Raw genomic sequence first — 17,264 nt, 5'->3', positions numbered from 1 at the left:
AACTCTGTTACAGCCCTAACCCTCACAGCCTCCTCTGGCAAGGAGTTCCACAAGTAAACTGTGTGAAGAAGGATTTCCTTTTATTTGTTTGAAACATGCTGCCCATTAATTTCATTTGGTGTCCCTTAGTTCTGATATTGTGCAACCAAGTAAATATTTTTCCGTGTTCACTTTCTCCACACCACTCATGATTTTTACCCCTCTATCACATCCCCCCTTAGTCTCCCCTTTTCTAGGCTGAAAAGTCCTAGTCTCTGAGCTCTCTTCATCGGGGACCCATTCCAAACCCAAATCATTTTAGGTGCACTTTTCTGAACCTTTTGCAATGCCAATGTAGCTTCTTTTGAGATGAAGTGACTACTCCTGTACGCAGTATCCCAGAGGTGGGCGCCCCATGGATTTATATAAAAGCAATAAGATATTCTCTGTTTTATTCTCTATCCCTTTTTTAATGAGTCCTAACATCCAGTTTGCTTTTTTGGCTGCCGCTGCGCATTGCGTGGATGTTTTCAGAGAATTAGCCACAATGACTCCAAGGTCTCTTTCCTGATTAGTTGTAGCTAAATTAGCCCCCATCATCTTGCATGTATAATTGGGTTATTTTTCCACTCTGCTTTACTTTACATTTATCCACATTACATGGGATCCTGTTCCGCTCACTCCCTCTGGGGCATCTGGCATCGGCCTCTGTCAGAAGACAGGATCCTGGGCTAGCTGGACCTTTGGTTTGACCCAGTTTGGCTGTTCTTATGTAGCGTGACCTCCCCTGGCAGCCTGCTTTGGCTCAGCAGGAGGGAAGACACAGCAGAGATCAGGCACGACAAGAGAAATGTAGAGAGGTTCAAAAGAACATGGCCAGTCCAGGAGAGAAGACATCAAAAAAAACATGGCTAGAGGTGTGGGCAATCCAGAAAAGCCGCCAGGCAGCCCAGATCACCCATCAGAGTTGCAGCCTGCCTATGGAGCAAGAGGCAAGGCTGTTGGAAGGACTGCATTGTTAACCTGTGGAACTCACTGCCGCAGGATGTCCTGAGATGGGGAGCTGGTATCCTCAGGACTGCATAACAGGGCTGGGTTTGTGATGTCTCGATTGTGCCCACCCCATTGGTAGACAGCAGACCTGTACCTTTGCTGCACCAGGCAGAGTGAAGGTGGCAGAAACCAGGGCAACATCTGTGCCTGGAGAGCAGGGTCACCCACAGGTATGTCAGGAAGGTTAAAAATGCAGCAGGGACAGGAGAGCTGGGTTCTGGCCTACTGGCCTACTGGGCAACCTTGGCCCTGTCATGTGCCTCAGTTTCTCTATCTGTAAAAAAAAAAATAAATAAATAAAAGGATATGGCTCCTGTCCTGAAACAAAATAGAAAGGGGGCACTTTTGAAGGTGGGGCTTATTTTCGAAAGAGCCCCATCTACACTTCTCTTTTTCTCTCGAAAGAATCTCTTTCGAAAAGAGATTATGTAAATGAAGCATGAGCTATATAAATCAGCACTTCATTTGCATTTTCAATTTCCCTCATTTGCATTTCTCTTTCGAAAGAGGAATGCAAGTGTAGACATAGCCTATATGAATTCTGTGCACACTGTACCCACACACACTTACCGCCCCCCTCTGTTGCCTGGAGTCCTAATACTGTCACCCTGTGTCCTATCCCTCCTACTGCTGACAGCTAGCGGTAATTCTCCCTTAGCTCAAGTCACCTGAGTTCTGTCTCGGGCTGCCATCACAGAGCAGCGTTCCCTGTAAGCTGAGAACTTGGGCAGCCGCCCAGGAAAGATTCAAAGTGCTGCCCAGCTGATTTGCAGAGTGCCCGCGGCCGGCAGCCTGTGTTTCTATTGGTGGTTCACATCCGCACATACCCCATGCACAGCGCAAAATGTATTCCACGCAGGCCTGGAAAAAAATTTGAGGGAACCCTGCCATAGGCCTCCATCACGCCACCTCGGGCTCTGAATCTGCAGCTGTAATAATGTCCACTTTCTATCTCTCTGGTCCCAGGAGTACCCTGGATTCCTGGAGGGAGATATATTCTTCGACCTCCTCCACCTACTGAATGAAGATCGGAAGTCTGTTGCCGTCAATAATCTCTGCCCTCTGCTGACGCCCTGCTCGCTGGGGTTCAGGAAGAAGCAGTTAGGTAAAGAAGGGACAGGATCTTAGCTATATATTTTAAACACTGGATTGTTACCTACCAGGAGAAGATCCTGGACCAGATCTGGCAGGAAAACAATCACATGGTGTGTCAGTAGCTTTCTTCTGTCTTGTCTTCTCAGGTCAATGTCAACCCCTCAGCCTGCATCTGTGAGCCAGCGCTTCCTGCAGCCCTCCGCAGAGGTTTACTGGCAGTTCTGCCAGCTCGAGCTCTTCCCCCTTTAAGAAATGAAGGTTCACATTTTCCAAATGGCCTCGCACTCAGACGTGACTCTCAACCCCAGACTTTTCAAACGCCCACTGTAGTGGGTGGAAAGCAGTTTGGGGGATTTTTTTTTTCCAAGCCATTAAATTTTCAAAACTAGGGATTCCCAAATGGCCAATATTTCACAAAAGGTTGATTGAGAAAGTGAGTTTGAAACACGACTGGTTTCTGCTCACGAAGGAAGGAAGGAAATGCAGCCCTGGATAAAGGGGCACCTGGCAGAACAAATTCTGCATTCAGTGTTTTGAGATGCAATCAGCCGTCCCTAGGTGCTTCAGTGTTATGCAATGCGTGTCTTATTTATGTAATTTATTTTCAGTCCCTGGAATTATCAGGGTAATTATTGAAATCGAAGTTTGATTAATATTTATTTATTCCTGGCTCAATGCCTGGGGCGTAGTTCGTTTCTTCAGAGACTTTCCTTCCAACATGATGCAATGAGGCCAATGGTGTGCATATGTGCAATGCCAACCCCTGCTGGGGGGACTGAGAAGTGCTCAAGTGTATGTCATGTGTCCCACACTGAGGAGGGAGGGAGATATTTTAAAATCCTTATTTCTCATGCAAGGGGCAGGAAGCCAGTGATTTCAGAATGAGGGATGAGTCTGGGGTCTCCACACTGTGAATGATGGCAGGAGAGATTTCGTGTGGTCCTTGTGCATTTCCTATCACTGTACTGTACCGTATGTCAGTGTTAATAAAAGGACTGGGTCAGATAAAATTGGCTGGGTATCTCTTGTCATGGGCATCACCCTAGTGCTTGGGGAGCAGTTCCTGCATGCGTCCATTTGCATCATTCTTTGAGCTTTCTAACAGTGTGGCAAAAGCAGCTGGCACAGGACCGGAAACTTGGAATAACACTTGTTGGTACACACTGCAGCAGGGCCCACAGCCAGGGAATCAAACCCTCAACCTCAGATTTAACAGCACACAGCCCTGGCAATTTAACCACAGCTGGAGCAATGCTCCCCTGCCACCAGAAGGAGACACCACACAGCCCTGAGCAAATACTGTACCTGCTCCGGAGCGGGTACTGCTCTGCACTGCAGCTGGGAGCACTGAGCTGTGAGGCTTGTATCATCTTGGCTTATCTGCACACCAAGGCTCTCCCGCTAGAGCCTGGGATTCCCTCCCGACACGTGTAGTAGGGGAGGATTTTCTGGGCACCACAGAGACAGTCAAATCCGTGCGAATAGCTTAAAGGCAGCGCTACTCACAGCCCAAGCCTGGGGTTCCTCCACTCTAAGGCACCAAACCAGTCCCAAAGAATCCTTCCTTCTCTTTGCCGCGCTGGCCAGCAAGAAGTCACAGCAGCCACCCCCTTAGACACTTCAACTTCTCCTGCACCAGCACCTCTCCTTCCACAGGTGTGAGGTTCTGAAACCCACTCTCAGCCAGGCCAAATGGGTTCTCCTGGTTCTGAAGGACCAGCCAGATTCCCAGGTCAGTGTCGACCTCAGCTCGTACCCACAAGAGCAGAAAGAAAAAAAGAAAGAAAAGGGTTGGGAGTAAAATTGTTAAGGCAATCAAATGATGTACACCAATTACAAAGGATCAGAGGGGGAGCCCAGTTAGTCGGCATCTGCAAAAACAGCAAGAAGTCCTGTGGCTCCTTATAGACTAACAGATATTTTGGAGCATGAGCTTTCATGGGCACAGACCCGCTTCATCAGATGCGTGTCTGTTAGTCTACAAGGTGCCAAAGGACGTCTCTTACCAGTTACCAAGTGTGATGCGGCGGGGGATATGAGTGTGGGGTGTGTGGCTCAGAGAGGATGTGGGGCTCCTGCTGAGGGTAACCGAGGCGACCAGGTGACACCTCTGGGCTGCAGACAAAGGGGGAGGTGGAGCCTGAAGGTTTTGAATAGGAACTGGGAGTTGGAAAGCAGTGAGTCTGGTTGGGGCTGGGAGAGAGAGAGACAAAGGAGGGGGCAAGGCCCCAGCTCAGGGGGCCCCTCGGGGCCTCCTCTCCCCAACATGAATTGGAGTGACTGTCTCTGCCTGCTGCACTGACTCTTCTGTACTAGATTGTGCCCTGTCAGCTAATAAACCTGCTGTTCTCCTGCTGAGTGAGAGTCACTCCAGTCTGAGGATGGGGTGCAGGGCCTGGGAACCCCTCCAATCCATGACACCAAGTTCTCGGTGCAGGCCTGCAGCAGAGGTGGGACACACTGCTGCCTTATAAGTCTCTGGAATACATACTTTGATCGGATGGACCATCAGTCCTTCCAGGCCCAAGTTCATAGCAAAGATCCTCCTGAAGCGATGAGCTTGAGTTAAGACAAAGATTGAGGGACTCCACAGCCATCTGTATACCCTTGCCCATGTGGAGGGAATTCCATTGTTCTCCTGTGTGAAAGCAAGCCCCCGCTGGAGCCTGTCACTCAAGAAATCATCTGTCCACATCCTACCTCCTGGTCTGAATGTTCACAGCCAAGTTCCTCAGATATGGCTTGGCACCTACTAAGGGCGTTTGTCAGTCAAGTACTTGACTAGGAACCCTTTCACAAGAGGCTACCCACCTTCCTTGGAGATCTCCCTGAAACAAAAATGAAATACAAGTCATAGAATCATAGAATGCTATGACTGGAAGGGACCTTGAGAGGCCATCGAGTCCAGCCCCCTGCCCTCATGGCACTGTCTAGACCATCCCTGATTGACATTTATCTAACCTGTTCTTAAATATCTCCAGCAATGGAGATTCCACAACCTCCCCTGGCAATTTATTCCAGTGTTTGACCACCCTGACAGTTAGGAACTTTTTCCTAATGTCCAACCTAAACCTCCCTTGCTACAATTTAAGCCCATTGCTCCTTGTCCTGTCCTCAGAGGCCAAGAAGAACAAGTTTTCTCCCTCTTCCTTATGACACCCTTTGATTCTTGAAAACCGCTATCATGTCTCCCCTCAATCTTCCTTCTTCCAAACTAAACAAGCCCAGTTCTTTCAGCCTTTCTTTATAGGTCATGTTCTCTAGACCTTTGATCAGCCTTGTCGCTCTTTTCTGGACTCTTTCCAATTTCTCCACATCTTTGTGCCCAGAACTGGACACAATACTCCAGCTGGGGCCTAACCAGCAGAGCAGAGCGGAAGAATGACTTCTCGCGTCTTGTTCACAACACGCCTGTTAATGCATTGCCAATGTTTGTCCCAGCCAATACAAAAAGGACGCACACATATGAATGGCATAAACATAATCTGTGAGTCGTAAGCTTTCAACAGACACCTCACTTGACACAGTTTCCACAGGATTTGGGGCGACTATAGACCAGTGGTTGCAACAACGTTTTGTCTGTTCCCCTCAGAATTCAACAATGTCACCACGACTGGTCCGACACCGTTTCCCCGTCACTTCCCGGGGCATCCTCTCTGAACTCACTGCGATCTAATGACAGCCCCATGGAAGGACCCCCCCAGAACAGTGGCTCTCAGGCAGCGTAGGTGTTCCCTTGAGGGAAAATTGTGTTCTTCCAGGAGTGCATCCCCTTGAGGTATTTACCTAGGTTCACATCAGGCTACAGAAACAGCGCTGGCAAAGTCCCCACAAACTCAAATTTCCTGCAGACAATGACTCATTTACACGGTGGAACAGACCATGCACGGAAATGTCAGTAGAGCAGCGCTCCCTAAACTCTTTCAGCCCACAGAATGCCAACTAATATTCTCATGTGGAACACCGATGAAAATTTTCTTCAAAAAATTTGTTGTCAGACCAAAAAAAAAAAGCAAAAAAACCCCACCCAAACAGCAACGTATGCAGCAGAAACAAAATGAAATAATTTAATCCGGTATCCTGGCAATGAAGAATCATATATCAGAGAGGGAGCTGTGTTCGTCTGTATCTTCAAAATCTACAAGAAGTCTTGTGGCACCTTGTAGACTAACAGATATTTTGGAGCATGAGCTTTCGTGGGCAAAGACCCGCTTCATCAGATGCAATGACAAAGCAGGTCTTTGCCCATGAATGCTTATGCGCCAAAATATCTGTTCGTTCATAAAGTGCCACAAGAGTTCTTGTTGTTTTGCAGATACAGCCTAACACGGTGCACTCTCTGATACTTATCTGGTTTTAATAACAGGAAACATAGACCATCAGTGCACGATAGCAAAAATGCGTCAGACCCTTGCATCACACCTGTTGTTGATCCGACACCAGCGTTCTGCGGAACATAGTTTAAGAAACACTGCAATAGAGTATTTAGATTGCGATCTATATTACAAAATGCAACTGTCTAGAAAGGAGCTCAGCACAAAGGGATCGAGGGATCATAGTGGACCACAAGCTAAATATGAATCAACAGTGTGACTCTGTTGCACAAAACACAAACCTCATTCTGGGGTGTTGTCATGATCATGAGGGTTAGCCAGCAGCCTGGGAGTACTGAGGAACCACTTGATCAAAATCCTTTACAATAAACAAAAGATGATCAAAAATGAACTCTCTGAACTTGAAATTATCATCAACAAACAGGCATCCACGCAAGACCCCACAGTACGAGGCTTTACCAGTGCCAGACAAGAAATTTATAAAACACACTTCCACTTTCTACAAAAAAGAAAAGAGAATAAATTTTCTACTTTACTTCATTCCTCAGGATACTTCAGCCACAATAACAACAGCTCAACTAACAATATTGTTAACCTTTCAAGCTACCAACTCAGCCCAGCAGAGGAGTCTCTCTTATCTCGGGGTCTTTCCTTCTGCCCTACCTCCTCCATGAATTTAATACAATTCTGCGGTGACCTTGAAGCCTTGTTTCGCCGCCTCCGTCTAAAGGAATTTTTCCAGCACACCTATGAACAACAGTCTGACTCTCTCGACCCCGCCTACCAACAACAAAAGAAGAAGAACTCTATGTGGACCCCCCCAAGGGTCGCAGTGAAAGTCTGGATTTCTACGTACAGTGCTTCCGCAACCATGCTCAGACTGACATTATACACAAACAATGCCAAATGAGACACAATCTCAACTCTGCTGAACGCCATGTTGTCCACAGTCTCAAAAATAACCCAGACATCATAATCAAACCGGCTGACAAAGGGGGTGCTGTTGTCATCATGAATAAGTCAGACTATGAACAGGAGGCAGCTAGACAACTCTCCAACACCACATTTTACAGACCTCTCTCTGCTGATCCCACTTTGGAATTCCAAAGGAAATTACAACTACTGAAGGAACTCCCTGCTGCTACTCGGGACCTCATTCACTCAGATGCACCATCTGAGCCGCAGCCTGGATTATTCTATTTACTTCCCAAAATCCACAAACCTGGAAACCCTGGACGCCCTATCATTTCAGGTATTGGCACCCTTACCACCAGACTATCCAGTTACGTGGACTCCCTCCTCAAACCCTATGCCACCAACACTCCCAGCTATATTCGAGATACCATGCTGAGGAAATTACAAAACATCGGAAAAGTTCCTGATAACGCCATCTTTGCCACAGTGGATGTAGAGGCTCTGTACACTAATATTCCACATAAAGACGGATTACAAGCAATCAGCAATACCATCCCGACCTCTGTAACTTTGTTCTCACACACAATTATTTCCGATTTGGGGACAATTTATACCTCCAGATTAGTGGAACTGCTATGGGCACCCGCATGGCCCCACAATATGCTAATATATTTATGGCTGACCTGGAACAGCGCTTCCTCAGCTCTCGCCCCCTATTACCACTCCTCTACTTAAGATACATTAATGACATCTTTATGATTTGGACCCTTGGTATAGAGACTCTAGAAGAATTCGACAGAGACTTTAACAATCTACACCCCACCATCAATTTATGCCTCGATTACAACACGCAAGAGATACATTTCCTGGACACTACAGTACTAATCAAGGATGGCCTGATCAGTACCACACTGTACTGAAAACCTGCTGATTGCTATACTTATCTACACCCTTCTAGTTTCCATCCTGCACACGTGACTAGATCCATTGTTTACAGTCAAGCTCTTAGATACAATCACATTTGCTCTGATCCAACTGACAGAGACCAAAAACTACAAGATCTTTACCAAATATTCATAAACCTGAATTACCCACCAGGAGAAGTAAAAAAACAAATCGACAGGGCCAGACGAATACCCAGAAACCAGCTACCCCAAGATCGGCCCAAAAAAGCCAAGAACAGAACACCACTGGTCATCACCTACAGCCCCCAACTCAAACCACTGCAACAAATTGTTAAAGACCTACAACCTATCCTTAATCAGGATGCCACACTCCAGAAGGCCCTGGGTGACAGGCCTGTTGTCTCCTACAGACAACCTCCCAACCTCATGAGGATCCTCACTAACAGCCAGAGTCTATACCCCAGGAATACCAGTCCCGGAACCTTTCCTTGCAACAAAGCCTGCTGCCAGCTTTGTCCACATATCTTCTCTGGAAATACCATCACTGGACCTAACCAGGTTATTCACAGAATCACGGGCACTTTCTCATGCTCCTCTACTAACATCATATATGCCATCATGTGCCAACAATGCCCAGATGCTTTGTATATTGGACAGACTTCTAACTCCCTTAGACAAAGGGTTAATGGGCACAAAACAGATATCAAAACACTCCAGATCCACAAACCAGTTAGTCAACATTTTAATGGAATGAGGCATTCTGTCAATGACCTAAAGGTATGTATGTTACTGAAAAAAAAACTTTTGCACTGCTCTTCAAAGAGAAACAGCTGAGCTGTCTTTTATATTCAAATTTGGCACATTAACACGTGGTTTGAACTGGGATGGGAATTTTCTTAGTCACTATAGGGGCTTGTCTGCATACTTGGCTTAATCTAATTCTTGACCTTCCCCCCAACCCTCCACTCTCTGATTTGCTCACCTTGATCATTTTTTTCTGATTGTCCTCCTTGCTTACTGTTTTTGGTTCTCTGTGCCTTAAATATTGCATTTGTTCTGGTCTGGCTCTGGTCTGAAGAAGTGGGTCTGTCCCACAAAAGCTCACCTAATAAACTATTTTGCTAGTCTTTAAAGTGCTACTTGACTGCTTTTTGTTTTGATAGTGTATAGACTAGCACGGCTCCCTCTCTGTTACTATTCTCCTTAGCCAGGAGGGGTTGGCCTATAGGAATGTAGGTAAGAATTGAATTTTTGGCTCCTCCCTTTTTCTGTCCTCTGTTTTCTTTTTTTTTCCAGCCGTGAAGGAGACAGACACAGAATATCTCCCTCCAAGAACAGGCCCTCCAATCTTCCGTAAGTTGGGTAAAGTTTAGCTAAGTCCGTTAGGCTTTATTGTTTTATGGTTTGGGAAGTGGGATCTGATGTCTGTGCACTTTTTAGAAATGTTCTTTTCCTCTCCTTGTAACTAAGTTCTCGGCACATGGTGGAGACTCCCCTTGTGTTTTACTTTGTGACTCTTCCATCTAGTCATGGAGGCTTGCAACACGAATACTGTTGTAATAATAAAAGTTCTCTTTTTTTTTTATTAACCTGGTATTGGTTAATGTTTGTGTCGTGGTTTTTTTACTTTTGGGACTGAGATTTCCCAAGTAGCCTCTCCCTGGTTTCCTTAGGTGGTGGCAGCAAATTTTATCCCCTAAATCTAAGGTTTTTAGGATTTGGGGGGCGGGGGCAATTTTATACCAAAACCTGGTAGATAAGGTTTTGGAAAGTACTTTTGCTGACCCCCACTTCTGCATTTGTCTTGCTAGAGTGGGGAAGGAGCCATGACAGGTGTATTAACAAGAGCGTTGTAAGCAAGATGAGGCTCCTCAGCGCTGATCAGGCCTCATTTGAAGTATTGTGTCCACTTCTCGGAGCCACATTTCAAGAAAGACTTGGAGAAATTGGAGAAGGTCCAGAGAAGAGCAACAAGACTGATGAAAGGTGTAGAACCTGTGAGACAATTGAAAGAACTGGGTTTGTTTAGTCCAGAAAAGTTTGCAGACAACACAAAACTAGGGGGAAAGGTAGATATGTTGGAGGGTAGAGAGGGGACCCAGAGTGACCTGGATAAATTGGAGGATTGGGCCAAAAGAAATCTGATGCATAAGAACATAAACATAAGAACATAAGAATGGCCATACTGGGTCAGACCAAACGTCCATCCAGCCCAGTATCCTGTCTGCTGACAGTGGCCAGTGCCAGGTGCCCCAGCCTTTGACTAAATGCTCAAGCGATTTGTCTCCTGCCATCTGTCTCCAGCCTTTGACTAAAGGCTAGGGGCACCATACTTTACCCTTGGCTAATAGCCATTTATGGACCTACCCTCCAAAAATTTATCAAGCTCTATTTTAAATTCCATTAGAGTGCTGGCCTTCACAGCCTCCTCCGGCAAGGAGTTCCACAGGTTGACTGTGCGCTGTGTGAAGAAAAATTTTCTTTTACTAGTTTTGAACCTACTACCCATTAATTTCATTTGGTGTCCTCTAGTTCTTATATTATGGGAACAAGTAAATAACTTTTCAATATTCACTTTCTCCACACCATTCATGATTTTATATACCTCTATCAGATCGCCCCTCAATCTCCTCTTTTCTAGACTGAAAAGTCCCAGTTTCTCTAGCCTCTCCTCACACGGGACCCTTTCCAAACCCTTAATTATTTTAGTTGCCCTTTTCTGAATTTTTTCTAACTCCAGTATATCTTTTTTGTGGTGAGGAGACCCCATCTGCACGCAGTACTCAAGATGTGGGCGTACCATAGTTTTATACCGGGGAAGTAGGATATTCTTAGTCTTATTTTCTATCCCTTTTTTAACAATTCCTAACATCCTATTTGCTTTACTGACTGCCGCTGCACACTGCGTGGATGTTTTCAGAGAACTATCCACTATAATTCCAAGATCCCTTTCCTGATCTGGTGTATCTAAATTTGTCCCCATCACATTGTATGTGTAATTGGGGTTATTTTTCCCAAAGTGCATGACCTTACACTTACCCACATTAAATTTCATTTGCCATTTTGCTGCCCAATCGCTCAGTTTGCTGAGATCTTTTTGAAGTTCTTCACAATCTACTTTGGTTTTGACTATCCTGAACAGCTTGGTATCATCTGCAAACTTTGCCACCTCACTGCTTACCCCTTTCTCTAGATCATTGATGAACAAGTTGAACAGGATTGCTCCCAGGACTGACCCTTGGGGAACACCACTAGTTACCCCCCTCCATTGTGAAAATTTACCATTTATTCCAACCCTTTGTTTCCTGTCTTTTAACCAGTTTCCAATCCATGAAAGGATCTTTCCTCCTATCCCATGACCACCTAATTTATATAAGAGCCTTTGGTGAGGGACCTTGTTAAAGGCTTTCTGGAAATATAAGTATATTATGTCAACTGGATCCCCCCATCTGCATGTTTGTTAACCCCTTCAAAGAACTCTAATAGATTAGTAAGACACGACTTCCCTCTACAGAAACCATGCTGACTTTTGCCCAACAAATCATGTTCTTCTACGTGTCTGACAGTTTTATTCTTTACTATTGTTTCTACAGATTCCTGCCCCTTTTATGGCTGGGGAAACTGAGGCATGGCCAGGCGTGGAAGTCATCCCAGAGCCCTGTCTGCCTCAAGGGGTTGTGCTGTGGCCACATGATAGCGCTGGTAATAGAACCCAACAGCCCCCATGCGCCCCACCCCTTGCTCTAACCATTAGACCCTACACCTGTCCTCAGAGCCGAGCGCCCAGGCCTCCTGGTTCCCAGTCTGTCCCTCCAGTCCAGATGCCTAGGTTCTGCTCCTGATTGTACCACGGGGTTTGCCGCGTGTCCATGGGCGAGTCATTTCACTCACTCGGTGCCTCAGTTTTCCTGTCTATTAGGCAGAGCAGAAATGAACAATGTCCTCCCCTGGGCCTGACACAAGCATCCCCAGGCTGCTGGCGCCTGCCTTCCCCGCAGGGCTAGGACTCCGGGTTCTATCTTCAGCCCCTATCACTTCCGCCCACCCCCCCCAGCTACATTGACACATGATAATCTTCTCTGGCCTCTGCAGCACCAACAGGTGTGTGCTTTCCTGTAGCTGCCTGCCTCCCTGCAGGGGCTGAGCCTTTCATCTGCCCCCAGCCAAGGACGTAGACTGCTCCAGGTAGCGCCACACACACCTGTAAGGTCAGCTGGAGACGCCACACCGAGCCCAGAGCCCAGCGGGCGGAGCAGGTGGGCCCCTAAGCAACGCAGGGAAGTGTCCAGGGCAGGGCCTTCCCAACCTTTGCACTTGTGGGAACTCCCCAACCACGCCCCCCAAGGCTGTTCATGGGCCCCCTTCCAAGCCGATTCTAGCCGCCATTACATCTAGCCTAGATTTGCAGGCTGCCATTCGTAACAGGATGGGAAGAGCTTTAATTTAAAAATAACGATTGATTGTAACTTGGCAATTTATTTCAAACTTATTTTCTATGATCGTTTTTAATTAGCTTCTGTTTTTTCCACGGGCCCCCCCAGCCATACCCCTGGGAGCCCCGCTGGGGAACAACTGGGCGAGGGGGATTCCCCGCAAAGTGCCTAAACCCCCTGGTACAAGCCAGCCTCATGCTCTCTGCAGGCAACAGGCGAGCGCTGTTACTGGTTAACTCACTCAGAAGCCTTTCCTGGCTCTCAGGCCAGTCGGTCTGTGGTTAGATGCTGGCCTGGTCCTCTGGGGTTCCTGGTTCTACTCCCCTCTCTTCCAGTGGTGCCTCTGTGCAAGCCACCTGTGCCCCTTCTGTGGAGCATGGGGCCAGGGCTGGAAAATCTACCCCCGAAGGTAAAATATCAGGGGGGTGGCTGTGTCCTTGTGCCTACAAGAACAGCCATGTGTTTGTCTGGGGGGATAGGGGGGTCCCTGTGGTGGGAGCAGGAAGTCAGTCCTGCAAGCACCTCGCCTCGATGGACAGCCTCTGGAGAGGGGCTGGTACTTACCCGGTGTGGTTTCCTGCAGGGGGGAGGGGTGGGGCTTAGCCTCTCACTACTGTCCCAGTCAGGTAATTGAAGGCTGCTATTAAATCCCCCCTCAGTCTTCTCTTCTGCAAACTAAACAAGCCCAAATCCCTCAGCCCCTCCTCATCAGTCTTGTGCTCCAGCCCCTTAATCGTTTTTGGTGCCCTCTGCTGAACCTGCTCCAGCACATCCACAGCCTTTCTGTACTGGGGGGCCCAGAACTGCACACAATATTCCCGATGTGGCCTCACCAGTGCCGAATAGAGGGGAACAACCACTTCTCTAGACCTGCTCGAAATGCTCCTCCTAATGCACCCGAATAAACCCCGTTAGCCTCCTTGGCGACAACGGCACACCGTTTACTGACATCCAGCCTTTCATCCACCATAACCCCTCGGTCCCTTTCCATCATACTGCTGCTGAGCCAGTCGGTCCCCAGCCTGTACCAATGCTTGGGATTCTTCCATCCCAAGGGCAGGACTCCACACTTCTCCTTGTTGAACCGCATTCCCCGCCGGGGCTCCCAGGGGTATTGCTGGGGGGGGGGGGCCGTGGAAAAAACAGAAGCTAATTAAAAACGATCATAGAAAATAAGTTTGAAATAAATTGCCAAGTTACAATCAATCGTTATTTTTAAATTAAAGCTCTTCCCATCCTGTTACGAATGGCTGCCTGCAAATCTAGGCTAGATGTAATGGCGGCTAGAATCGGCTTGGAAGGGGGCCCATGAACAGCTTGGGGGGCGGTTGGGGAGTCCCCACAAGTGCAAAGGTTGGGAAGGCCCTGCCCTGGACACTTCCCTGCGTTGCTTAGGGGCCCACCTGCTCCGCCTGCTGGGCTCTGGGCTCGGTGTAGTGTCTCCAGCTGACCTTAAAGGTGCGTGTGGCGCTATCTGGAGAAGGCTACGTCCTTGGCTGGGGGCAGATGAAAGGCTCAGCCCCTGCAGGGAGGCAGGCAGCTACAGGAAAGCACACACCTGTCGGTGCTGCAGAGGCCAGAGAAGCTTATCATGTGTCAATGTAGCTGGGGGGGGGGGGCGGAAGTGATAGGGGCTGAAGATAGAACCCGGAGTCCTAGCCCTGCAGGGAAGGCAGGCGCCAGCAGCCTGGGGATGCTTGTGTCAGGCCCAGGGGAGGACGTTGCTCATTTCTGCTCCGCCTAACAGACAGGGAAACTGAGGCATGGAGCGAGTGAAATGACTCGCCCACGGTCATGCGGCAAACCCCGTGGCACAATCAGGAGCAGAACCTAGGCATCCGGACTGGAGGGAAGGAGTGGGAACCAGGAGGCCTGGGCGCTCGGCTCTGGGGACGGGCGTAGGGTCTAATGGTTAGAGCAAGGGGACGGGAGCATGGGGGCTGTTGGGTTCTATTACCAGCGCTATCATGTGGCCACAGCAGAATGCCTTGAGGGAGACAGGGCTCCGGGATGACTTCCATGCCTGGCCATGCCTCAGTTTCCCCAGCCATAAAAGGGGCAGGAATCACCCTCCCAACTCCTCCAAGCCCATTGTGGGGTGCAGTGGTGAGTGACCCCACTCTCCCAGGCTGTCCCCACCCTAGCCAGCTGCTACACAAACCTCAACTCCCAAGTGCCTGTGTGAGGCCTTGGCTGGGGAGCTCTCTTGGCAGGACACCCCATGCTGACAGCTTTCCCTTTTCCCAGACTTATCACCCCTGCTGCCGGCGTCCTTGGACACCATCCCCCAGGGAGCTCCATAAAGGCGACAGGCTGCAGAGGCTTCCCCAGCAGAACCAGGACGATGGACATCACTCAGAGCCTATTCCTCCTTCCCCTACTCCTGGCCTCAGCCCGGGCCCGGTGCCGGCGGAGCTGACCAATCTGAACGGGAGCAAGATCTGTGCCCAGCTGTACACCAATAGCAGCCCCTACTACAACCAGTGCTGTGGGGGCAAGGTGCTGCTGGTGCACCCTGAGGACGACGTACCCTTCATGCCGCTTGCCTGGAATAACAAGATCTCCTCCCTGGTGGTGGCGACGCGCTGCCAGCTCAGTGTCTGGTCCATACAGGGCAAGGAAGGCAATACTCGCACGTTCAAGACCGGGGTGGTCTATCGGCTGCAGGAGGTCAAGAAGGGGCTCTTTGGGAACTGGGACAACTCCATCTCCAGCTTTTACTGCACGTGTTCCTGAGGTGAGGCCGGGACAGGTGCGGGCTCCAGCTGGCACCAGACCTTCCACTGAGCCAAGCCTTTACCGCCCCCTCCAGCCATGACGCCAAGCCTCCAGCTGGACCAAGCCTGTATCCCACATCTGACACCAAAACTCCAGCTGAGCCAGCCTTTTATCCCACAACTGAAACCAGACGTGCAGCCAGGCCAAGTCTGTATCCCACCACAGACACCCACCAAAACTCCAGGTGAGCCATGCCTGGATCCCACCACTGACACCAAACCTCTAGCTGAGCCAACCCTGTATCCCATTGCTCACACCAAACCTCAAGCTGGGCCAAACCTGTATCCGACCACTAAAACCAAACGCCACCTGGCTTAACCGCTTATCCCATCGTTGACACCCACCTTCCAGCTGAACCAAGCCTGTAGCCCACTGCTGACACCCAACTTCCAGCTGGGCCAAGCCTGTATCCCACCGCTCCCACCAAACCTACAGCCAGGCAACCTGCATCCCTGACTGCATCAGCTTTCAGCACCTGCACCCCACTATGCGGCTCACCTGCAGGGAGGCCTATCCCACAATGCCCAAGCGAGCACTGCCTATTCACAGCATTATGGATTCTTGGCCACATCTCCACCCCCTCCATGGCTGAGGCTTCTGGGATGGCTTTAGCCCAGCTGTTGTGGGTGTGCATCCTTGTCTGAAACCTGGGTGATTTGCTGGCATGAACATGTCAATGGAAATATCACAGCATCGGGGAGCGGTGCAGGGTGGCTGATAAATTCCCCTTTAAATTGAAACCCCTTTGGAGGAACTGTTTTAATCTGAATGTCGTCCCACACCCAACATGTTCTCGATGCTAAATGCCTCTCAGCTGATGATAACAAATAAATCACAGGCTGCTCCTTTTAGCTGGTCGGAGCCACCTAATTCAGCATCCAGAGCGGTGAATTGGTTTATGTGCTACATCCAGGCAGCTGCACCTCCTCAAGTGTGTCTGTCTTGCTCAGTTTTAACCCCAGATCTGTGTCGCATCCCCACTGCCGCACCTCACATGTGGGGAAACTGAGGCACGGGTGGGGCAGTGGCTTGCCAGGCTGGCACTCCCATTTACTTCTTGGGATTTTCACTGGGCAGGCTGCTACTTGAGCATCTGAGCCCCTCGCAATGAATTTATCCTTCTGCAAGGCAGAGCAGTGCTAAGATTGCCCTGGTACGGCTGGGGAAACCGAGGCACAGAGCGATTTAGGCCAGTCTGGTGCGACGTTTTGGCACTGATGCTCAGGCGCGTGCTAGCGGGGTGTGATTGCTAGACTGGCAAAAGCTGTAGGGTCCACACAGCGATATCAGCATTAATGCCCTAGTATCAGATGTGACCGGCTCCCTGGGGTGCAAGCTGGGCCTGCTGTGCTCCTTTGCTCACGCTCCTGTGGGCTGTGTCTTACAGGACCTTACTGATAAGCAAGCAGCAAACCCCTCCAGGTGCTGTCTCTGCTCGAGACAACCATCCTTGGAGCCCCACCACGGGCCGAGTGCACAAATGCTCCCAGAGCGGGTCATGACTCGCACAGACACTGCCCAAATCCCTCGGTTCACGGCCTCATACCCTCTTGCACCACCCAAAACCCTTTTGCAAGCAAGGTCAGTTCCCCACCTCATCGCTGACGATGTGCCGACCTACTCTGGGTCCCGTGGGTGGGCGTGGGGTTTGATACAGCAGGGGGGACTTGGGTGGCCTGGGACCAACCACCCCACCTTTATAGTAGCCTTATATAGTGTAGCAGCATTATGTGATTCAGTGTGTCTACTTTAAAACCCAGGTTTCCACAGTG

The 17,264-nt window shown here is 49.2% G+C and overlaps 1 protein-coding gene across 1 annotated transcript; it reads left to right on the top strand.

The window, feature by feature from the left end:
- Window positions 1-9,607: 9,607 nt before the first annotated feature.
- On the top strand, window positions 9,608-15,450 carry SYCN (syncollin). The gene is given in 4 exon segments (XM_075017597.1): window positions 9,608-9,634; window positions 10,093-10,267; window positions 14,962-15,107; window positions 15,110-15,450. Coding segments are annotated over 3 exon segments (612 nt in total). The 5' UTR covers window positions 9,608-9,634; window positions 10,093-10,142.
- The last annotated feature ends 1,814 nt before the right edge of the window (window positions 15,451-17,264 follow it).

This window comes from Carettochelys insculpta, chromosome 22 (assembly GCF_033958435.1).
Source record: "Carettochelys insculpta isolate YL-2023 chromosome 22, ASM3395843v1, whole genome shotgun sequence".
NCBI lineage: Eukaryota > Metazoa > Chordata > Testudines > Carettochelyidae > Carettochelys > Carettochelys insculpta.
This window is presented reverse-complemented; position numbering and strand designations above follow the sequence as displayed.